The sequence below is a fragment of the Silene latifolia genome, chromosome Y (assembly GCF_048544455.1).
Source record: "Silene latifolia isolate original U9 population chromosome Y, ASM4854445v1, whole genome shotgun sequence".
Lineage (NCBI taxonomy): Eukaryota > Viridiplantae > Streptophyta > Magnoliopsida > Caryophyllales > Caryophyllaceae > Silene > Silene latifolia.
In genome coordinates, this window is record NC_133538.1 from 208,330,232 (window position 1) to 208,355,749 (window position 25,518).

The following is a 25,518-nucleotide window of genomic DNA, read 5'->3' on the forward strand; positions in this document are numbered from 1 at the left end:
TGTCCCGTTTTAATAAAGTCCATACATAACTGATTGTAGTCGATTTATTAAGTCCGGTCTGACAACATATATTATAACAATCTCGTGTAAAATATATTTCAACTATAATTTTTTTTTTTTTGCAAAAAATTTATCATTTCATTCAAATAATGAAAGAAATTACAAGAGATTTTTGCAAAGACTATCCACTATACAACAAGATCATAAACTAGCAGCTAGAATCGAATATTGCTTATGACTAGTCCACATGAGGAGTCGTGTAGAAACAAGAAACTTAACCCTGCTAACAATTTCAGTAACCGCAACCTTTCTTCCTCTAAAAAGACGAGAATTACGTTCATTCCAGATTTGATAAACAGCAGCTGCCAATGAAGTACAAAACCAGGCCATCCTCCAATTGTGCTTACTTTGAAAATTAGCTTGTTCAAGTTCAGCAAGTAAACATGAACCAGCACGGTGCATACCCATCCACTGCAGAAGTTGTTGCCAAACATCCTTAGAAAAAGAGCAATTAAAGAACAAATGAGCATGATCCTCAAGGGCAATTTCACAGAGAGAACATCGATTAACCATATTAAACCCTCTACTCTGCAGATTGTCCACAGTTGCCAATTTCTGCTGAGCTGCCAAAGAACAAATAATCTTGTGACTTGGAACAATACGAGGATGAGTCAAACTTATTAATTACAAATTAACATATTAATTCGTTCAAGCTAACATTATATACATTAATTAAATATAACATATTATATTCAATTTACGAATTGACAGTTAATTCATCTCAGCTAATATTATTTAATCGGCATTAAATAATCGTCTCATCAACACATTGACTAACTGTTTAGTCGTATAAGGCATCAATGTGATTACATTTCCATAACCACGTCTCTCAAACACATCCTTTAGGTGTGACTTTTAGGGACCAGTTGATCACCGCCATCTGCATGATAATAACGTCAAATTTTCTAGCAAGCCAACCGTTATTAGGTAAGCGTTAATCAACTGATAAAATATGAAGTATACCCTTGTGAACCTGTAAGAGATTTATAAATGTTATCACACTAATTTGTGGAGGACACAAGCTCCAACAAACTCCCACTTGTCCTCACAAGTGTATGTGCGATAACCGATTCTCATATCCTAAAATTTCTCCCACTCAATATAAAACAATTTGCAAAATCTGTATTCACAAAGGTCGTATTTTACAAGTGATCTGTATCAAGAGTGGTTTCCCCGACTAGAGAGTAACTTAACTGATAAACGAATCATCATTCGAGCATGGCCATGCATTTCAGTTATAACTCCTCGAGTGGCCCTGAGAAATAACTATACCTGATAAAGGTTTGATATTTTCCTCAACTCGAATCCTGCAGATGTAAGCACAGTATAAAATGACCCGAAAAAAATCTACTTAGCCTCGATTCGGCAGCACCGTGAGAAAGAAACCAAAGTCACCCAAAAACTGTCTTAATCTCAAGAGACAGTCGATAGTCAAAACAATCGACTCTAGGAACACAATGGATGTCCTATCTACGACCTGGCACCGAATGTTTTTAAACATTTAGGACTCCATTACGTTGTCACAAAAATTTGTCCTACGAGGTATCGTTATAATCTCGCATCTGTGATCGATCAGTCAACCGTTTGACTTATGGATCGTTGAACCCACCATCAATCGACTGCACAATATAATAGCCAGAGTTATCAGCTCATTAAGGCGATTACGCACCAAACAAAAATATAATGTAATTTAGTTCACTTTGTGGCGTTCAATGTTGTCAGTACAATCCAGATGAAAAACAAAATATTATAAAAACGATGAAGTTATAAATAGTATATGAAAAAGATAATGTATCAAATCCATAATCAACTACTACAACTCAGGAACACGTTTAATTCCCATGGAAATAGCGTGCCCTTCATGCTTATCAAAATTCAACGGTTTAGTGAGAGGGTCCGATATGTTATCATCCGAAGCTATCTTGTCAATCACTATCTCTTCTTGCTCCACGTAATCACGGATCAGGTGAGCTTTCCGATGTACATGTCTAGATTTGTTGCTAGACTTTGGCTCCTTAGCCTGGAAGATGGCACCTCTATTGTCACAATAGATGGTGATCGGATCATTCGAACTAGAAACTATCGTAAGTCCTTGTAAGAATTGACGCATCCATATCGCTTCCTTAGCTGCTTCCGAAGCGGCATAGTACTCGGATTCAGTGGTAGAATCTGCTACAACACTCTGTTTGGAACTCTTCAAGCTGACTGCAGCACCATTAAGAATGAAGACGAACCCAGACTGAGATTTTGAATCATCTCGATCCGTTTGGAAGCTAGTATCTGCGTAACCGATTGCGCATAGCTTAGTATCACCTCCATAAGTCAATACCCTATCCTTAGTCCTCCGTAGGTACTTGAGGATATTTTTAACAGCTATCCAGTGTGTTTCACCTGGATTCTTTTGGTACCGACTCGTCATACTCAATGCATATGCCACGTCTGGACGTGTGCATATCATGGCATACATGATTGATCCTATTGCAGATGCATAAGGAACACGACTCATGCGCTCAATCCCTTCAGGCGTCGTGGGTGACTAAGACTTGCTCAACTGCATCCCAGACGTCATTGGAAGGTTCCCCTTCTTGGAGTTGGTCATGCTGAACTTCTCAAGAATCTTATCCAAATAAGACTCCTGACAAAGTGATAACGTCCGTCGTGATCTATCTCGATAGATACGGATTCCCAAAATGCGTTGTGCCTCACCCAGATCTTTCATCTGGAAATGGTTCTTCAACCATTCTTTAACCGAAGATAGGAGAGGAATGTCATTCCCAATCAAGAGTATGTCATCGACATACAATATCAAGAATACAATCTTGCTCCCACTCGACTTGATATATAAGCATGGTTCCTCGACCGATCGAGTGAAACCATACTCTTTTATCACCTGGTCGAAACGATGATTCCAACTCCGAGAAGCTTGCTTAAGTCCATAAATGGAGCGCTTAAGCTTGCATACTTTCTTAGGATGTTCAGGATCTATGAAACCTTCGGGTTGTACCATGTACAACTCTTCCTCCAAATAACCGTTTAAGAAGGAGATTTTCACATCCATTTGCCAAATTTCATAGTCATGAAATGCGGAAATCGCTAAGATTATCCGGATGGAACGTAGCATGAATACAGGTGCAAAAATCTCATCATAATGCAACCCGTGCACTTGAGTGAAACCTTTTGCCACTAGTCGTGCCTTATAGGTATCTGGTTGCGTGTCTACAGTACGCTTTATTTTGTAAAGCCATTTGCACTGTAGAGGTTTTACCTTATTAGGTAAATCAACTAGATCCCATACGTCATTCTCATACATGGAGTCCATCTCGGATTGCATGGTTTCGAGCCATAGCTTTGAGTCGGAACAGGCCATAGCACCTTTATAGGTAGCGGGTTCATTACTCTCTAGGAGTAAAACGTCATTCTCCTCGACCATACCAATGTATCTGTCCGGAGGATGAGAGACTCTACCCGACCTCCTAGGTTCCTCAGGAATATTAACCGTATCATCAGTTGGAGGAACAAATTCCTCCATCTGTTCCTCGGTTGTTGGTTCATGAATCTCCGACAGCTCGAAGGTTCTATTACTTGTCTTGTTCTCGAGAAATTCTTTCTCTAAGAACGTCGCACTAGCCGCAACAAAAACTCGATGTTCGGTAGGCGAATAGAAGTAATGACCAAACGTTCCTTTTGGATAACCTATAAAGTATGTCTTGACCGATCGCGGGCCGAGCTTATCCTTGTGTCTCCACTTGACATAAGCCTCGCAGCCCCAAACCCGAATAAAGGACAAGTTAGGGACCGTTCCCTTCCACATTTCATAAGGAGTCTTGTCGACAGCTTTAGTCGGACTTCGGTTAAATATAAGAGCAGCTGACAAAAGAGCAAAACCCCGTAATGAATCAGGTACTACCGTGTGACTCATCATGGATCAAACCATATCAAGTAAGGTTCGATTTCTCCGTTCGGACACACCATTTAATTGAGGTATTCCAGGTGGAGTTAACTGCAAAACGATTCCGCAGTCTTTAAGGTGTTGATTAAACTCATTTGAAAGATATTCGCCACTCTGATTTGAACGGAGTGCTTTAACCTTTCTACCCAGTTGGTTCTCAACCCTGTTCAGGTATTCCTTGAATTTCTCAAAGGACTCACTTTTATGCTTCATTAAGTAGACATATCCGTATCTACGCAAATCGTCCGTGAAAGTGATAAAATATCTATAGCCATCTCTAGCGGTAATTGACATAGGTCCACAAACATCAGTATGTATGAGTCCTAATAGGTCACTAGCGCGCATTCCAACACCTTTGAAGGAAATTCGAGTCATTTTGCCAATGAGACATGATTCACACGTGCCATATGTAGAAAATTCGAATGCGGGAATAGTCCCATTATTGAGGGGTTTCTTTACACGTTTCTCATTTATGTGTCCCATTCGACAATGCCATAGATAGGTTTGATCTTTGTCACCAACCTTTAATTTCTTTTTATTCACGTGTAATACTTCCGTGGTTTGATCTAAGATGAAAATTCCATTCATGGAAACTGCCTTGCCATAAATCATTTCATTGAAAGAGAAAATACAGCTATTATCCTTTATTAAAAATGAAAATCCGTCTTTATCAAGTACGGAAACTGAAATAACGTTCTTAGACAAATTGGGTACATTGTAACAGTTATTTAAAATAACTCAAAACCACTAGGGAGTTGGATTACATATGTTCCCTTCGAGACAGCAGCAACTCTAGCTCCATTCCCGACTCACAGGTCCACATCACCCTTTCCGAGAAGTGTGATGTTTCTTAGGCCCTGCAAATGATTACACGGATGAGAACCACAACCAGTATCAAGTACCCAAGTTCCGAAACTTGCATGCTTAATCTCAATTGATGCGTGTCATTTATATGATGTTTTACACCCTATTTTACACGCATTTCAGAGCTCAATTATATAGTTTATGCTACTATTTTCCCTATTTCCGTCTACTTTCCTGTTTTTGTATAAAATTGCAGAAATGTGAAGAATCCAGTGGAAAATGAGCCGAATCCGTTCCCGAGTGTTTAGCATTGGATTTGACATGAGGTATTGACTCGAGGAATGAGCTTGGTGCGCGTTTCAAGGCCTAAAGATAGCAAAAGCATGGGTGCGTACGAGTTTAACAAGCAAAGAAGCACTTCACGATATTGCAGCCTGCTTCATATGGCAATATCTCGAGTTATAGAGCTGATAATCGAGTGATTTAAATTGGAGGTGAAAGCTTATCCTCTTAGCTTTCCAACGCCGCATAGAACGCCTGATTTGACCAAGTAACTAAGAAATGGCAGCTCTTTTAAGATCGTTGCGCGCTACAGAATTCGTCAGAATGCATTACTGTTCAGCATCTTTGGTCGATCGACTGACCTACATGGTCGATCGACCAGAGCACGACTAACAGAAGCTACTGTTCAGCAAGAGTCAGTCGATCGACTGGCCTCAGTGGTCGATCGACCATCCCACGAGCTGACGCGCAAATAAAAAGAAGAGGAAGCCCATTGTAATTAGGTTTAGGAATAAGGGTTTTACGTGACATTCCTATATAACGTAACTTCTTTCCTATTCATTATTCATCATTCATTAGCTTAGTTTAATTCAGTTCCTATCATACAATCGAGTATTCATTAGTTTAGATAAATTTTCCGTCAATAAAGTTTTCTTTTGCATTAGGGTTTGATCATTTCGCTGCAATTCCTCTTTACGGTATTCTCTGTTCTTCCGTTCAATTTCGTTTCTTTTATTCTTCCATAGTTAGAATTGCTAGTTAGATTTCCCAAAGCTAATTTATCGTTTCATATTAGTTAATTATTTAGTTAATTCAATTATGAATTCGTTTGCTTTAGTTGTTAATTTTACTGTTTTTATTATCGCTAATATGTCTAGCTAAATCATCCGTGCTAAGATGTAGGGGATCTATGGCATAGATGGTAGTAGAATAAGTGAACCCGCATTAGGGCTTGGTCGATCGACTGGCTTAACTGGTCGATCGATCGAGCCTTAGTTGATCGATCGTAGGGTTGATCGATCATGACTTCGTGTCTGATTAGCACCGTATAATTCGTTAAGTGTAATATTTAACAATGAGACCGAGAGGAGACTTGTTAGATGCTTAGTTTTGACCAACCCGTAGATCGAAAGATAGGGAAGGGCATTAATTAATGAGTTGAGACGACTAAATTGCTGAGATCGAGAGATAATGTAATTTAGGCTTTAGGAATCACTTTTCAGGGCGAGAGCTAGTATTAGTGAGACCTAGGGACTAGTAGCATAGGCCAAAAGGAGCTACTAGTTAACTTGGACCAAAAGGACTTGTTTTACCCATCCTACGCGACTGTATTTCGGACTACCTAGGATTATTGTGCCATCGCAGCTATAGTGAACCGACTGTCTTAGCATTCCTTTTATCATTGTTTACATCTTTTATTATTTCTATCTGCTATTTAGTTTATATTTCTAGATTTAGATTTAATACATATCAAAAACCCCACAACTGTTACCCTTAGACTAGAATTAATAACAACTATTCCCTACCACCCTGCGGATCGACCCTTACTACCACTTGCTAGTAGTAGTATGGTTTTATAAATATTATTTTTGATACTTACTTCGATAGGTATCGGGGAGGCAGCGCTAGTTCTAGTTGTTTTTAATTTTAGTCTTTCTTTTTTTAGTCTCAGGGAACTTCGGTTCCTTGAGACCGTTCTCATGTTTTATATTCTGAGTTTTCCATAGGAAGAGGATGAAATCTTTGGTGCTTATTTAGCCAGACTTTGGGAGTTTATTGAGCCCAGACGAGATGCCTTTTCTGATCTCCAAATATGCTGCACTATTTTCCGGCATATGAATGACCTTACGCGAGCATACCTCGAGTCTATAGGTAAGTGGGATTTCGAAGGAATCCCCGTAATTGAGGTATTAGAATTCTTTAATTGGTTTGCTACTGAATCTCTTAAACCTACTTTTTCTCTTCATGTTGACTCAGATGAGGGGGTGGGTGAGACCTTAGAAACCAATCTAGGAAATACCGACGGAGACGTAGAGGAGACCATTAGCGTGGTTGGCAATACTTTTTATGAGGATAGTCTAGAACCCCTTTATGATTCTTGCAATGTTAGTGAGGACGATTTGGAGGCTCTCTTTGAGAACCTCCATCTTGATGAGTCTAGCGATGAGGAGAGTGATAGTCTAGAGGTTAAATGAGATATTTATGATGATATCGATGATGAGCCTATTTTAGGAGACCACATTGACCCATTTGACTTTACATCCCCATGCATTTGGAACGATTATCCACCTTCACCTTTAGCTGACCAGACTCCTTCACCTCACAGTTCTTACCCGTCTGAGCATTTAAATTCTACTCGCATTGTTTTTGGGTTGAATGCTGTTGAGCTCTCTCGTTCTCCACCCGCGGCTAATTTGAGCTTCTATATTCCGTCCTTAGCTGGAGGGAGGAATAATTTTGTGAATGATTTTAGGAGCTGTCATAGGAAATTTGTTAGACTTAAATGTTTTTACATTTTGATTTCCTATGTTATTTCTGTCTTATGGTGCTACTTACAGTTTTGTGTAGCACATGCGCAGCTATTTGACAGGTTGCTGCGAGCTTTGAGTTGCTTTGATTGGGTTCAATTAGAGTAGTTGGCTGAAAAAGAGGTCGAGCGGGACCGGTCTGAAACCAGCGCTAGCCGGGAGGCAACCCGGATGTGTTTTGTTTTTGTTTTGAATAAAACATCATAATTGTTTATAAATAAAAACTCTTAGTGTGTGCTTAGTTTAATTTCCGTCTTTAGACTGTTACAATTGGATTTAGCGCAATTTTGGGCGCGTTTTTATGTGCATTTACAGGTTATTAGACCAAGTTAACTCAATTCATTGAGTTAATTCGAAGAAAGAAGCTGTTTCCTCAGGTAGGTCAGTCGATCGACTGACCTAGCCGGGTCGATCGATCGCTTCGCAGAGATCAGTACCCTCTGATCATCGTGAACTGGTCGATCGACCAGGACCATCGGTCGATCGACCACTGTAGCTGATGTACTTCTTTCTTCAATTTAATTCTTTGCACGTAATTTACCGCTTCATTTTTGTTTTCTCGGATAATGCGCGGTATTTTCTGTCTTTTCAGGCACTTTATGGTAGCACTGCTGGCTACTGAAACCTCCTAGCTCACGCTGGTTTTGGGAGGTTTCCTTTTGCGCTTAAAATCTTGTAAGTTTCCGAGTCCCAATTTCATGTCTTATTTAGTTTTTTATCGCAAAATCCCAATTTCCTTTGCTTATTTATACACATGATTTTACACAATGAGGGCATTGTGTGATTTGGTTTGGGGAAGAGTTTTGCATTGCATTCATTCTGTTTTTGCATTCACGTTTAATTATTCTGTTTGCATTGTTATTTAATTTCTCCATATATACAGAAAATTCAACAACAAAAAATTCAAAAAATTGCACGTTTACCTTTGCATTTAGGTCGAGTCGAAATGGTAGTATTTCAATGATGACATTGCATTTTCAGCCGTTTATGCCTAAGCCTTGCTAATTGACATGTTATTAGTAGAATCATATATGCATAGTCTACGAGTTTTCGTTAATTATCTCGCTGAATCTTGAGACTTGACTTAGATTTTTGGTAAACTACATTATTTTCTGAGTTTAGAGCCTTTTAACTGGTGTCATTCATGACCAGTTTATCTAGGATTATGAGTATACTCCTTATGAAACATGTTACATCAATATGCATAAATATGAACTTAATCTGCTTAATACCTGTATGCATTTGGTCTGTGGTTTGTTGACACATGTGGTAGATGTCCCCTTTATTCCATTCTTACCCATAAACTCCTCATAGCCAAATTTAGCCTTTCGTCCCTTAACTACATCCTATATTTAGCCTGCCTTTGTCAAGCTAGTGGTCTTAGTTTTTGGGAATGTGTTTATTGCGGTTTGGTTATTTTACTCTTTATTAAGATGTTGGTGAAATGGTGAAAGGGAAGGAAAGAAAAAGGTTTGAAAAGAAAGAAAAGAAAAAAAAGCCAGAATACGAAAAGAAAAAAAAATTCAGTCTATCGACCGGCTACATTGGTCGATCGACTGAGTACTGCAAAGAAAAAGAAAATTCAAAAAAATCACATGTTGCAATTGTTATGAGTTGGTGATTTTGTACTCCCATGTATTATTTCTAATTGTTGGGGAGTTGACTTGTTGTTGGGTTGTGAGTTTAGTGCTAGTTATAGCACCGTTTCATCGATTTAATTTTGAGTAAGGAAGTGGATGATGTCATATGGTTTTGAAAGGGTACTAGCTTGATCACCTATACCTCCACATTCCCATAAATGTTTTGCCTCTTCTTACCCATTACCTCACATATGCATATTTACCTCGGCATGTGTCATGGTCATTTGTTTGGTTGGAATGCATATGTACGGTTGTAGAGATCATTTTCATATTAGATTGCAGGCATGTTCTTATAGGTCGTAGTTAGGTGAGAGTCATTAAAATATTACTTCTTTCTATCTTTTACATATACTCACCCGTATTCATTGAGTGATATGAGCGACTCGTGAGAGTCCAATTTTAATGATCTTGCAAGGTTGACGGTTCAGCAATTTTTAACGACTACATAACTCGTTTGCATGATTCATATTGCTAATTGATTGTTAGTTGTTGCATTAAATTGGTTTAGGCTATTCGGTTTGCATTTCGCTCTGAGATTGAACTCGTTCCATTAGGTTTTAGGATCGAGTCTAGTTCTTGCTTGGGGACAAGCAAGGGTTTGGTTTGGGGAAGTTTGATGCGTGTCATTTATATGATGTTTTACACCCTATTTTACACGCATTTCAGAGATCAATTATGTATTTTATGCTACTATTTTCCCTATTTCCGTCTACTTTCGAGTTTTTGTATAAAATTGCAGAAATGTGAAGAATCCAGCGAAAAATTAGCCGAATCCGTTCCCGAGTGTTTAGCATAGGATTTGACATGAGGTATTGACTCGAGGAATGAGCTTGGTGCGCGTTTCAAGGCCTAAAGATAGGAAAAGCATGGGTGCGTACGAGTTTAACAAGCAAAGAAGCACTTCACGATATTACAGCCTGCTTCAGATGGCAATATATCGAGTTCTAGAGCTGATAATCGAGAGATTCCAATTGTAGGTGAAATCTTATCCTCTTAGCTTTCCAACGCCGCGTAGAACGCCTGATTTGACCAAGTAACGAAGAAATGGCAGCTCTTTTAAGATCATTGCGCGCTGCAGAATTCGTCAGAATCCATTACTGTACAGCACCTTTGGTCGATCGACCAGAGCACGACTAACAGAAGCTACTGTTCAGCAAGAGTCAGTAGATTGACTGGCCTCAGTGGTCGATCGACCATCCCACGAGCTGACGCGCAAATTAAAAGACGGGGAAGCCCATTGTAATTAGGTTTAGGAATAAGGGTTTTACGTGACATTCCTATATAACGTAACTCCTTTCCTATTCATTATTCATCATTCATTAGCTTAGTTTAATTCAGTTCCTATCATACAATCGAGTATTCATTAGTTTAGATAAATTTTCCGTCAATAAAGTTTTCTTTTGCATTAGGGTTTGATCATTTCGCTGCAATTCCTCTTTACGGTATTCTCTGTTCTTCCGTTCAATTTCGTTTCTTTTATTCTTCCATAGTTAGAATTGCTAGTTATATTTCCCAAAGCTAATTTATCGTTTCATATTAGTTAATTATTTAGTTAATTCAATTATGAATTCGTTTGCTTTAGTTGTTAATTTTACTGTTTTTATTATCGCTAATATGTCTAGCTAAATCATTCGTGCTAAGATGTAGGGGATCTATGGCGTAGATGGCAGTAGAATAGGTGAACCCGCATTAGGGCTTGGTCGATCGACTGGCTTAACTGGTCGATCGACTGAGCCGGTTAGTCGATCGACTGGGGTAGTTGGTCGATCGACTGACTTCGTGTCTGATTAGCACCATATAATTCGTTAAGTGCAATATTTAACAATGAGACCGAGAGGAGACTTGTTAGATGCTTAGTTTTGACCAACCCGTAGATCGAAAGATAGGGAAGGGCATTAATTAACGAGTTGAGACGACTAAATTGCTGAGATCGAGAGATAATGTAATTTAGGCTTTATGAATCACTTTTCAGGGCGAGAGCTAGTATTAGCGAGACATAGGGACTAGTAGCATAGGCCGAAAGGAGCTACTAGTTAACTTGGACCAAAAGGACTTGTTTTACCCATCCTACACGACTGTATTTCGGACTACCTAGGATTATTGTGCCATCGCAGCTATAGTGAACCGACCGTCTTAGCATTCCTTTTATCATTGTTTACATCTTTTATTATTTCTATCTGCTATTTAGTTTATATTTCTAGATTTAGATTTAATACATATCAAAACCCCCACAACTGTTACCCTTAGACTAGAATTAATAACAACTATTATCTCCCTACCTCCCTGCGGATCGACCCTTACTACCACTTGCTAGTAGTAGTTTGGTTTTATAAATATTATTTTTGATACTTACTTTGACAGGTATCATCAATCATATGAATATAAGATGACATACCAACAGGAACGGCGCGGCCTGCTTTAATGTCCTCACGGTACACGGGACTGTTCCTCCTCCAATGTCCAGTCTTGTGACAATGGTGGCATTCAATGTCACCGCCCTTGCTCTTTGCCTTGCCATGTGAGCCACTAGTCTCACCCGGCCCACTCTTACCGTTTCCTGGCTTCTTAAACTTTAGCCTACCTACAGTTAGGTCGCCTGAAGCTTTGCCCTTACCTTTACCCTTGTTGGAAATCGTGAGAACATCCTGCTTCATGCTCCCACTCAATTTCATATCCTTCTCGGTCTGTATGAGAAGTGAGTGTAGCTCATGAGGACTTTTCTTTAAGTCATTCATGTAGTAGTTCGCCCTGAAAAGGGCAAAACCATCGTGAAGAGAATGAAGCATACAATCAATGACTATGCTCTCACTGATTTTACAATCAAGTGCCTCCAATTTCTCGATATTCTCAAACATGTTAAGAATGTGTGGGCTAACCGGTTGGCCCTTTTGGGGTTTCACATCAAAGAAGCGACAGTTATGCTCATAAATAACGATTCTCGGTGCTTTTGAGAATGTAGGAAATCTATATCTCATTACTAAACATATTCTTATATGTTTCAAATTTATTTAGTCATAAAATAAATTACAAATCTTATGCATGCAAACTAAAATAAATAAGTGAAGAAATCATTTTCTCACCATATGAATTTCGGTCAAATGGGCACCAACAAGATCTCCTTCTTGTTAGTTCTTGAGCTTTCCAATATTGGATGAACATACATGACCTCAAAATAGAAGCCCTCCAATTAGTAGCACCCATGACTATCCCTTAAACCCACAAACTAATATATACTAGATATTTATATTGTGGTTTACCTTAAAATTGATTACTAATACTCATATATTACATTGATAATTTTAGTAATCTTTTGAACAAATTTGAATCAAAAATTCATCCTTTTTGATGAAGATTAAAGAGAGAATAATTCATGAACTTTTGCATGTGTTTTGAATGGTAGAGTGTGAATGAATGAGCAACAAAAATGAGAACAAAAGTCCTCCTATTTTATGCATGCAACCGTGTAAGGCCACAAGAATAGGCCAAAAAGGAATCTCCTTTATGCTTTTTCTCTTATCAAAATATGTAGGTGTGTAAGGCTACATTATGTAGGTGTTATTATTTAAACATTATCACATAAAATAATATCACCCACTAACACCTTCCACCACCCAATATTTCGGTCCATTTATGTAAAATGGGCTACCATTTTATTTTTGTCAATTTTGTCATTTGTCACACAATATGTCTCATGTATTATGTTACATGTTATTAATTAATTTAATGCATATTTATCACATAAATATCATTTTATAAATTAATTAAATTACATTCAACAAATTGACTAGTGATACTTGATCATATAAATAAAATGGGTCATTTAATTATAGTCCACAACATCTTGTAATTATATTGAACTATTCATTCTTATCTCTATTGTTTCTCAAACAATAATCAATTTTAGTAATAAAGCCTTTTAATTACTAAAATGAATCTTATTTAATCCCATTATAATAAGATATAAATATTCTCTCTCACAAATTGAATTGTTCAATTTTAAGGAATTAATTAATCTGTATCGGTATACCAATTAAGGGAATCGTCCTTTAGGTGTGACCTCAAGAGATCAACTGATCACCACCGTCGCACGACAGTAATGTCAAACTCTAGCCAGCCAATCATTACCGATATGTGTGGACCAGTTGACTATATATGTAATGTATCATCCCTTTCGTATTCTTGGTATGAGATTTAATAATGATATTTAAATCATGTAATCGCACTATTGTTGAGGACACATTTTCCAACAATCTCCCACTTGTCCTCGACAAGTGTGCGTCACCAATTCTCTTGTCCTATTACTATCTCCCACTCAATGCAAGGTGTCTTTCGGGTCGTACTTGCAAGTGATCATATCGAGAGTGGTTTCCTCGATCTGGAGAATAACTGATTGACCGGAATTTATCCACCATGGATACCTTCCGAGCGTGGCCACGCATTTCCAGTTCATTACTCCTCGAGTGGCCCTGAGATATTGTTTTAACCCTGACAAGGGGGTGGACAATTCCTATCGCATTTATTCCCTTCGACTAGCCACAACCATCATAACCCAAAATATGCCCATTTAACCCCATTTACGAAGGTCGTAGTAACACAAATCAAAGTTAATCTGAAACTGTGTCATCTTAGGCGAACAGTCTTTAGTCAAAAGAATCGACTCATTAGAATACTATAGTAGCTCTCGCCACGACCAGGCTTTATAAATTTGCCAGAACTCTATAAGCGGTCACTGCCCGACAAAGTGTTCCTAACAGTGTGCCTATGTGATCGACTAGTCATCTCACATGACTCTATGGCACTTGAACTTGCCATCAATCGCATCACACTCTAGTCACTTCGAGACGTCACCTCATACAAGTGACTATGGGCGAATACCATGCTAATCCGTGTTCACTTTAACGGGGTTCAATGTTGTCTCTACAACCCGTTTGGATGTAACAAAGTATAATAAAAGAGTTTTAAAGTAAAACTCGAACGACAAATGCGATTATCACATATGAATAGTCAATGCCTGATTACTATTTCATGTTCAATAATCTAATTTGATCTTGTATGTAGTTGTTCATTTCAATTTAATTGAAATGACATGATTCATCATGTTTAGCCTATGAGAAGGCTTTGGTTAGTAAGTTTTATCAACTTCTTGTACCTTACTCAACCTTACTACATACTCGTTTTCCTTTGTAATGTATACATTTGCATCACAAAACTTTCTGAGTACGTGTCGAGATCCAATCAAGACATAGGCCCTCTAGCCTAAGAATAGCTCCCACTGTTTTCACAGTGTGCGGGACTCATTCTCTTGCACATCTCATGATTGCAAGTGTACTCAATTTCCGTTATAAATATCTCTCATTGTTCTTTATTGCCTAGAACGATTCTAGAAAATCTACTTCTTAATTAGCATAGCCACAATGGTATCTTAACCATCCTAATGTGTTTTGATTATGGTTTTGTCGGAAACCATGCGCAATCTCAATTGTCAATTGTCACTTGTGTAACACTCTTACACAAAATTGCATCATAAACACTTTGCTTTACGTCCTTAATGCTTCTGCAAGCACTTAAGGGTAATCTTTATGGCTTACTTGGTAAAGATTACTTAAATTCGATTTTGAAACAATTCATCATACTCAAAGCATATGAAGTGTTATACATCATTACTTATTTAATTGATCCGCAATGAAGCAAATGGAATCAATCAAATATGTTTAATTTAATTGAACAAGTCATGAATCTTATCAACATAAGACTTCTTATTGACGCTAATATCATGTGGATTTATCTTCATAAATCCGGATATTAAAGATGTATTAGAGTACTCCAAGAGTCTTAAATCATTCTCGATGATCAATATGTCATTCACATATAAGACTAATTAAAATTTCCGTAACTCCCACTAAACTTCATGTATAAACACAACTTCTCGACTTATCGAGAAATGTTTTATCACATGATCAAAAATGTTGATTCCAACTCATTGATGTCCTACTTAAGACCCTCTCTTAAGTTTCACATTATCTTAGGATTGCAAGAATCTTCAAAACTCAAGACATGTATTGAATACATTCCTTCTAATTGAAGAAGTGGGTTTTAGATTCACTCGCTATGTATTTCATAGTAATGAAACACAATCCCTAAGAAGATCCAAATAGACTCAAGCATTTCAACTGGTTCAAAAACCTTTGCAACCAATCAAACATTGAAATCTCTCTTTATTAGTGCAAAACCCTTTGTCACTAATCAAGCCCTTTTATTTCGGATTTTCATGGCTCTAAGCCTTGTATTGAGTTGTGACTTAAACACTCTTATGTAAGTCATATGTTTATTACTTTCCAGAAGTAATCAACTTGAATCAAACAATTTCTTTGTAAGTTATAAGCTATTTACTTTCTTAAAAGTAGCATGAATTCATCATTTTCAACAAATGACGAATTTAACCTCCTAGGTTTTAAAGAAACAACGTCTTACACAAAACGTCTCATGTAGCCAAGAAAGACCAGTTTCTTGCGACACAAAATCTTTGTGGCATTCTTTGTGGCTCTTGAATAATTTCTCCCACTCTGTCTTCTAGAAATAAACTTGTATTTTAGAAAGAAGACTTCACGAGCCGCAAACCCGTCGTTTCGGTGATAATTGAAAGGGAAAAATGAGCATCTGTTTCTTGTGAAAACTTACAAACATGGTACCTTTACCATTTCATATCTCATATGATTCGATTTAGTGGAAAAATAATTTAGACAAAAATGATAAAATCCCCAAAAGGATCAAGTGACTCAAAGTAACTTGATCGAAGTTCAAACCATATTGAATAACATTTGAATTCTTATCCAATCACACATTATTCTATAATGCGTGCTAAGAGAGATTAACTTGTGATACTATATCACATTTCCTTTGGCTTATATCAAAGTCTTCACTTTGATAATCCCATCACGACTAAATCGTGCTTCTTTGAACTTTTGAACTTCTTCAAAGATTTCTCTATTTACCTTATTAAGTGAACACATTAGTGTCAACCTAAATCGTTGGTAAAAGAAAATGATCAACCTATTTTGGATCAATGATTTACAACCTCGATCTCCTTTTCAACCAAAAGGCACGAGATATCTTGCTTTGAATACAAGATACGCATATACCATTAACAATCTAATGGTTTCAAGAGTACTCTATAACTCTTTGTGTTCATCATTCCAGAATTTAAGGTTTAATCTTGGGTTACCAATTCGAGTCTTGCATCATCTTCATAATATATCATTCTAGTTTGGTTTAGAATATTATCACCTTGATAATGGGCTAGCCATACATCAAATTGTGGTGTATAGGGTCACAAAAGTGAAACCTCTTTTGTATCTTAACAAGTTTGTATTCTTATTTAGAGTTTATGTACTTAATAGTCACAATTAAGTACAACTCCAAACCCGAAAACTAGATTTAGTACACAATGACTCTATCTCTCGACTTCATTGTTGCTAGTCGTTATATTCTAATCATCCTATGTATCAAACATAATGATGAAAACCACCACCGGTTTCCAATATTGACGAAGTAGTACTAGCAAAATTTTATGTCAATCAAATAAACATTTAAAGAAGAAGGTCTTATTAGATGTCCCACAACTAACTTGTTGATTCTTCAATAATTTGGGGTAGTCTCCTTTCTCGTGTCCAACATTTAAGACAATGGAAACTTATCGGTCGGGATTGATAGGTTTAATATCGTCATTCTCAACAACTTTACCTTTAACATTACCTTTGTATCAATTCCATTATAATCTTTACTTCTTGAACCTCGTCCTCATCTTAACGGTTTAAGAGAATGCTCCCACTTATTTCAATGAGTCTTTGCTTTGAGAAGCAAAATTGAATTCATGAAGATTACTCTTCATTTGTTCGTTTTAGTCTTAAAACTTTCATTGAAGTGGTTGCGTTATTTTGGTCAATTACGAATTCTGACAAATCTAATTACCAAAATAATTTATCGCTTCAAGGTACTTAATTCAATTAAGTATATGAATAACAATCCATTGTAAGTAGATGTGTTAGTCAAGAATCAAAAACCTGTTTGATTAATGAATAACTTTAATCTATACTCTTTACAAGAGATCCTTAGCAATGGTTCTTCTGAGGTCTTTAGAAGAAAATTCAAATTTTGTCTTTAGTTACGATATTTTAATGGAGTTTTGAATCAAAAATCGAAATGATATCGTATATGAATTGTGGTAAAGAAATAGAACAATATAATAACGAAATAATGGAAAACTTAACATTTATCGTTTTATTAATACTTGGAAAAACAAGTATAGCATTTACATAGTGACCTCTACCCAACTATGATAAATGATTCCAAGATCCAAATTCATATTAACTTGGGCACGGTGTGGCCGATACATCCCTTATCAATATAACTCGGTGGTTTAACTCTTTAATCGATTCTACTTTTAGAACTCTTGGTCGATAAAATTACATTAATATTTATCTTTAACCCAAAACACATCCGACAAGGGCACGGTGTGGCCGATACATCCCTTATCAAAAACTTTTGTTGAGTTCAACCCAAATTTCGAATAAATGTGTCCATGATCCAAATCCACATCAACTTGGGCACGGTGTGGCCGATACATCCCTTATCAACATGAATTCGGTGGATAGACATTTATCACCCACTTCCCCTACGTAACAAGGTTTGTACCCCGGTGTGGCCGAGTGCACTCCCTCACGAAATAGGTTTTCATGGTTTCTACTCTTTGCTAAGGCTATGTCTCACTTGTTTATTTTAGCGAGAGGTCATGTCAATTTATTATCTATCACGTTTTAAGTGAACTAAAGCGGTGAACTACGATAATTATAATTGACACGGTCGATATACTCGATTAAAAGATGATGCATGTTTTAGTTATGGCGATTTAGCGATGCATGCAACATGTAAATAAAATGCAAAGCATAAATTAAATAAATCCTAGTATGGCCTTCCTAAAATAGAAAATCTAATTAACTATTACATATTCGGAAACCAACTCCATTGGTCCCTTGAAATTCGGTTGTGGCACGCATCTCAAAATCTAATTAACTATTACATTTTCTCACCATATGAATTTCGGTCAAATGGGCACCAACAAGATCTTCTTCTTGTTAGTTCTTGAGCTTTCCAATATTGGATGAACATACATGATCTCAAAATAGAAGCCCTCCAATTAGTAGCACCCAAGACTATCCCTTAAACCCACAAACTAATATGTACTAGATATTTATATTGTGGTTTACCTTAAAATTGATTACTAATACTCATATATTACATTGATAATTTTAGTAATCTTTTGAACAAATTTGAATCAAAAATTCATCCTTTTTGATGAAGATTAAAGAGAGAATAATTCATGAACTTTTGCATGTGTTTTGAATGGTAGAGTGTGAATGAATGAGCAACAAAAATGAGAACAAAAGTCCTCCTATTTTATGCATGCAACCGTGTAAGGCCACAAGAATAGGCCAAAAAGGAATCTCCTTTATGCTTTTTCTCTTATCAAAATATGTAGGTGTGTAAGGCTACATTATGTAGGTGTTATTATTTAAACATTATCACATAAAATAATATCACCCACTAACACCTTCCACCACCCAATATTTCGGTCCATTTATGTAAAATGGACTACCATTTTATTTTTGTCAATTTTGTCATTTGTCACACAATATGTCTCATGTATTATGTTACATGTTATTAATTAATTTAATGCATATTTATCACATAAATATCATTTTATAAATTAATTAAATTACATTCAACAAATTGACTAGTGATACTTGATCATATAAATAAAATGGGTCATTTAATTATAATCCACAACATCTTATAATTATATTGAACCATTCATTCTTATCTCTATTGTTTCTCAAACAATAATCAATTTTAGTAATAAAGCCTTTTAATTACTAAAATGAATCTTATTTAATCCCATTATAATAAGATATAAATATTCTCTCTCACAAATTGAATTGTTCAATTTTAAGGAATTAATTAATCTATATCGGTATACCAATTAAGGGAATCGTCCTTTAGGTGTGACCTCAAGGGATCAACTGATCACCACCGTCGCACGACAGTAATGTCAAACTCTAGCCAGCCAATCATTACCGATATGTGTGGACCAGTTGACTATATATGTAATGTATCATCCCTTTCGTATTCTTGGTATGAGATTTAATAATGATATTGAAATCATGTGATCGCACTATTGTTGAGGACACATTTCCTAACAGAGAACTCGTTAGTGAGCGTGGTGAAAATCTTGTTCGCACCTTGGGCAATGAAGCGTCTCTGCAAATTGGTTTCCATTGCAAAGATGAGTAGGTTCTTTATCGCACCCGCTTCCATGACGAAATCACTATAAGCAAGTGACTCGTTAACTCCCGTATTGGGGCTTGGGTTTACCGGTATTGGCTCAGTTAAGTACTTGAGCTTACCGTCAAAGAATGGCAAGCATTCCGTAGTCTTGCCGCCGATCCGCAAAGTTGAACCCATCATTCTTCAGTCGCGTGTACTGATTCATGTTGTCCATAAAAACTTTCAGCCAGGACTCGCGTCCAAGTGTGGCACTTGGCATTGGGATTTCGTTATTTCCAGCCATTTGTTATAATAGTAATATAAACGTGTTCTACACTGTGAAAAGATGAATAAATAATAAGCATGTGCATCGATTTTAATTTAAGTCTAATGCAATACTGTTATAACGCGAAGACTCATGCATTTATACAATTGACTTTCTTCAAGAATTATATAAATGATCCCAAGACTCAATTACCTGTAAATTGATAAGCCAGCCTTTTGGCTAATTCTACTGTTAGAATTCTTGGTCGATAAATTTCTGCAAATTCTATCTTTAGTCCATCATAATCACGAGAAACTCTTCGGACTATAATGTTGAGATAAACTAAGTCAACATAAACTACTTACCCAACGTAGAAGGGGTCATATTATGCCTACCGACGAAGAAGAGATTCATAGTTGTTTGCCCTTATAAAGACTAGTCTCAATTTCCATTTTAGAAGAAGATCCAATCAACTTTATGTTAATTCATTTTAAGTGAACTAATATCTAGCATGCGTGAATGAATAAACTAAGGTGATGGCTTAATAAACATGTGACATCTGTATGTCTATGAAAACTAACATACAACCGATATGTGTCAATTTTCATGCATTTTAGTAGGTGGTTTGGTTTTAGGCGGAAAATGATGCATTAACTAGCATGTGAATAAAAAGCAATAAGAACGGTAAAACGTAAAACAAAATAAAGTACTAGTGTGGCCTATCCTATCAAAATGAACATAAATACAACTTTGGAATCCATCCATGGACCCGAGAAGCTTGTCTTGATGTTCCATCTTGATCCATGTAGCGGGAGTGAGCTCCAATCGCCATCTTTAGTCTTCTTTAAAATTACAATTTTAAATTACATAATAAACCTATTTACATTCTAATTTAAAAACCATAATACTTAAAGAAAATAAAAGGAGATTCGAGATCTCATAATTACATAAAAATTATGTTTCCTTCATTACGAAAACATAATTAACTAAGGCCACACTAGGTATTACAAATTACAACCGATTGCAATTCATTCAACGATTCATTCAACAAAAGAAAAGCATCAACTAAAAAAAATTAAACATGCAAGACATAATTCTTTAATTATGTTGATTAATTTTATCCAAACCACCTATTTAAATTATCAAATTAAGTGACAATTCCTCAATTAATCACATTAATTTCAAACTTAATTCATATTAAACTTGTAATATGAATTTAATCCATCAATATTTTAAACTGCTTTAAAATAATTAGGTATCTTTATATGTGAACCTTTTCACTACAATTAATCATACATTAAAATGTATAATTATAATTATTGGCCAAAAACAACAACAAAAATTTGTCTTTAAAATTTTTCTTGGCAAAAAAACTGAAACAGCCCAATAAAAAGAAAACCTTTTCTCGGTTTTTCAGCAAAAACCGAAAGGAAAAAAAAAACAATTTTTTTTTTTTTAAATTCTGCTGGACGTGAACAGTAACAGAAATAGAAAAAAAAAATTTTTTTCTTTTCTCGGATTCTTATCAAAACGGCATTACGCCCTAAAATGCAAAAACATGATATTGATGAACAAAATCGTTTATTGTTGCTATTAACAAGATTGGCATATTCATCTTTTAATTTAAACATGTAAATTTATGAAACATGATTCTAAACAACAATTTAGAACCATTTATGCCAAAAACAATATAGCAAAAACAATTTATCATCAATGAAACTAAGCAATTCCATTTACATATCAATTTAAATTTTATTAAATCAACACATCTACAAATTCATTATATTATCATTTTAACCTATTAAAACAATAATATGAGTAAATCAAATGGAATCAAAACAACAAAACAAGAACAAAACCGGCTGCAAAAAAAAATCAATTCGGCATAAAAAAAAAATTTCAGCCGTGCCTTTTTTTTTCGAAACCCTAAAATTGTTTACATCCAATTTTATGAAAATCATCAAAATAAAATTCGTGGCCTTGGCTCTGATACCACTTGTGGGAAATAATCTGTATACTTCCCTTATTATTAAGGATTATAATGAATTATAATGACGAATGCGAGTCATAAAATGAATTACATAAACAAAAGTAGAGAATGAATAAGAAATAACCTTCCGTCCTAGCTAATAAGGCCTATGAACAATATCGCAATGATATTCTCCTATCAGTTGCACCCAAGATGATATGAGATATGCCCTTGTTCTTTTGCTAGAATCGATCCCCAAATTTTCTGTAAAATTAATTAGGGTTTTGTGTTTTATGTTTTGATGAGAGAGGCAAGATTAGGTTAGAAAAATTAGGGTAGAAAAATGATCTCCCCTCTCCTCTTATTGTAACCGAAATAAGAGTGAACGAGGGAGATATTTTTATCTCTAATTTTCGGCCCAAATTTCCGAAATTAAGAGGATTATTTCTCTTTTTTTCGGTTTTAGCAACAACCACAAATTAGGATAAAATCCTCTTATTTTTGGTTATTCTAAAATTATATATAATGCGTACATTTTATTAATTGTCATACATGTTGTCCCGTTTTAATAAAGTCCATACATAACTGATTGTAGTCGATTTATTAAGTCCGGCCTGACAACATATATTATAACAATCTCGTGTAAAATATACTTTAACTTTAATTAAATATAACCGATTACATTTAATTACAAATTAACATATTAATTCGTTCAAGCTAACATTATATACATTAATTAAATATAACATATTATATTCAATTTACGAATTGACAGTTAATTCGTCTCAGCTAATATTATTTAATCGGCATTAAATAATCGTCTCATCAACACATTGACTAACTGTTTAGTCGTATAAGGCATCAATGTGATTACATTTCCATAACCATATCTCTCAAACACATCCTTTAGGTGTGACTTTTAGGGACCAGTTGATCACCGCCATCTGCATGATAATAACGTCAAACTTTCTAGCAAGCTAACCGTTATTAGGTAATCATTAATCAACTGATAAAATACGAAGTATACCCTTGTGAACCTGTAAGAGATTTATAAATGTTATCACACTAATTTGTGGAGGACACAAGCTCCAACAAGAGAAAGCAATTCAATCATTTTATCATTGAATCTAAAATCTAGCTCATGTAGTTGAGAGTCTATCGCAGCATTGAAGACATCGAATCGAAAATAATGTAAGTTAGTGACACGATCTTTTGGTTGTCTGAATCTTCCTCTCCCATAAATATAATGATCCTCCATGTTTGGCACTTCGATCTCATGGTTGTTGCAAAATAATAACACTTGTTGTAACAAATTTTCCCACCCATCATCTCTTAGCTTTTGTATCAAGATCTTTGTATTAGACACTAGGTGGATAGCATTTAATATATCTTGTGATTTTCTTTGCAATGCTTGACAAAGATCATTGGTTATCCCCAAAATCTGAATCATAATGTGCAAGACAAGAACAAACTCAAAGGAAGTCATGTCATCATAAGCCTTATCAGCTTCTCCTCTTTTTGCACCTTTTCCTTTCTTAATTACGGTCTGTAACACTGAAAATGAAGCGGTATACATATTTAACAAGCTATTAAGTGATCCCAAGTGTGAACCCCATCGGGTATCTCCTGCTCGTTTAATAGTGCCTATTTGATTCTGTCCTTTCCCAGTTTCTAACTCCTGAAGTTCTATCAATCTCTCTATCACAGCTAAATGGGCTGCTTGTAATTGATCATGCCTTTTAGCAGACGAAATGATGATATTAACAATAAATGTTAGCTTAGAGAAAAACTGATAAATAGAGATCACATCACGGGATGCTGCTATTAAAGCTAGTTGTAGTCTGTGAGCAAAGCAATGAACATAATAAGCATATGGACATTCTTTCAAAAACAAAGCTTGTAGACCTGACCATTCTCCACGCATATTACTAGCTCCATCATATCCTTGGCCTCGAATATTTTCAATGTTCAACTTATGTGCAAGGAGACAGTTTTCAATTGCACCCTTTAGATATAATGCATTTGTTTCATTGACATGAATCAAGTAAAAAAGACGCTCTCCTGGATATAACCATTTTTTTCAACAAATCTCAATACCACTGTCATTTGCTCCCTTTTTGAGACGTCTTTTGTTTCATCAACAATTATACAATACTTCTGATCACCAATCTCATTACGTATAACATCTCGAATTCTATCACTATATATTGATAATATCTCTTGCTGGATTTGATGTGATGTGTATGATGCATTTTCTAGGACAACTTTTTCAACATCTTTACTAAAAGAGGCTATAGCTCGAATAAATTCAAGAAAATTACCTCTATTAAGTGAGCCTAGACTTTCATCATGCCCCCGGAATGCACAGTGCTGGAAAGTCAACCATCTGACTGCAACTATTGATACTTTTAACTTCAATCGATTCCTTTCAAGAATTTCAGGTGTTATATTATCAATCAGAGTGTCAATATGTTGTTCCATTCTCAAGAGATCATTACACTTTTTTACTGCATCTTTGTGATCTGAGTTTGATATCGCCCAATATGACTTAAAAAGGCACAATCTTTCCCATTTACTTTCTTCCATGAGCGGAATCCCTCAATTGTGAAAGCATTTTCCCTTTGACGATTACTTGGTTTGGCATACAGAAAACATGGGAGACAATATGCAGCATCAGTAGTCGGTGAATACTCTAACCAATCAGGAAATTGTTTGAACCAAGATAAGCAAAAGTTTCTACCCTTTCGGTCACAAGGATATTTTGTTGTATGCCATGTGTATGGACCTTTTTGAAGAAAAGTTTTACGGATATCATTTTGCTCTTTTGATGTTTGGTACTCCCAAATTGGCTTTCTTTTTCCTGGATCACGCTCTAAATATAACTGATGTGACACTCCAACACGGGGAACTTTAAACGGGGGCTCTTCATAAATTGGATTTTCAGTACCCAAGTTAGATTCATGATCATTAAATTCTTCTATATTTGGGTTTTCAGTTTCTGTCCCATCCGTAGAAGTTATATTTGGATTACTAGTGTTAACCTCTTCTTGATTTCTTTTCTTGAAAAAATCAGAAAATTTCGTATTCTTACTCATCTACCACAAAAAGAATACACTATATAAATGAAAGTTATATCTAATTAAGCATGACAATTCAAATTTTCAATTAATACTAGTTTATACATTATAATTGATCAAATTTTCAAGTTCATGTCTACTTCTCTCACAACTTGCACAATACAAATACATAACTTATAACTCAAATAGAAGATTATAAATCAAAATAGTTAAATTTGAGAACATACCTTTGTATTGAGATTTGAGCAAATACAAAATCAAATTGTTATTGCTATTTGCTACAGCTAACTTACCTGTAATTGACAAAAAACAATTGCAAAAAACCCAAGGATTAGAGAATTAGGCATAAGCACAAGTGCATAACCGCATTGTCCGCATAACACAAAGCTAATTTGACATAAAAAATCACAAATTGGACTTTGGTGACTTACTTGCTAATGCTTTAGACAATTAGACGTGAATCGGCAATTATTGGAGGTGTGGAGTTTGTGTGTTAGTGCTCTGCTAATTTTATAATTTTTATTAGTGTATAATTAGTTTAGGTTTAGAGTAATCAATACATATATATAAAGTAGAAACTTTTCGAGCGATATTAGAGAGTCCAACTTTTTTAGAATTTCTAAC

General features: G+C 35.7%; 1 protein-coding gene across 1 annotated transcript; it reads right to left on the bottom strand.

The window, feature by feature from the left end:
• Positions 1-201: 201 nt before the first annotated feature.
• Positions 202-24,298, bottom strand: LOC141629992 (uncharacterized). The gene is made up of 3 exons (XM_074442896.1): positions 23,915-24,298; positions 22,901-23,822; positions 202-623 (listed from the first exon to the last, which is right to left on the bottom strand). Exons 1-3 carry the CDS (start codon positions 24,296-24,298, stop codon positions 202-204), a joined length of 1,728 nt encoding a protein of 575 aa, XP_074298997.1.
• Positions 24,299-25,518: the final 1,220 nt, after the last annotated feature.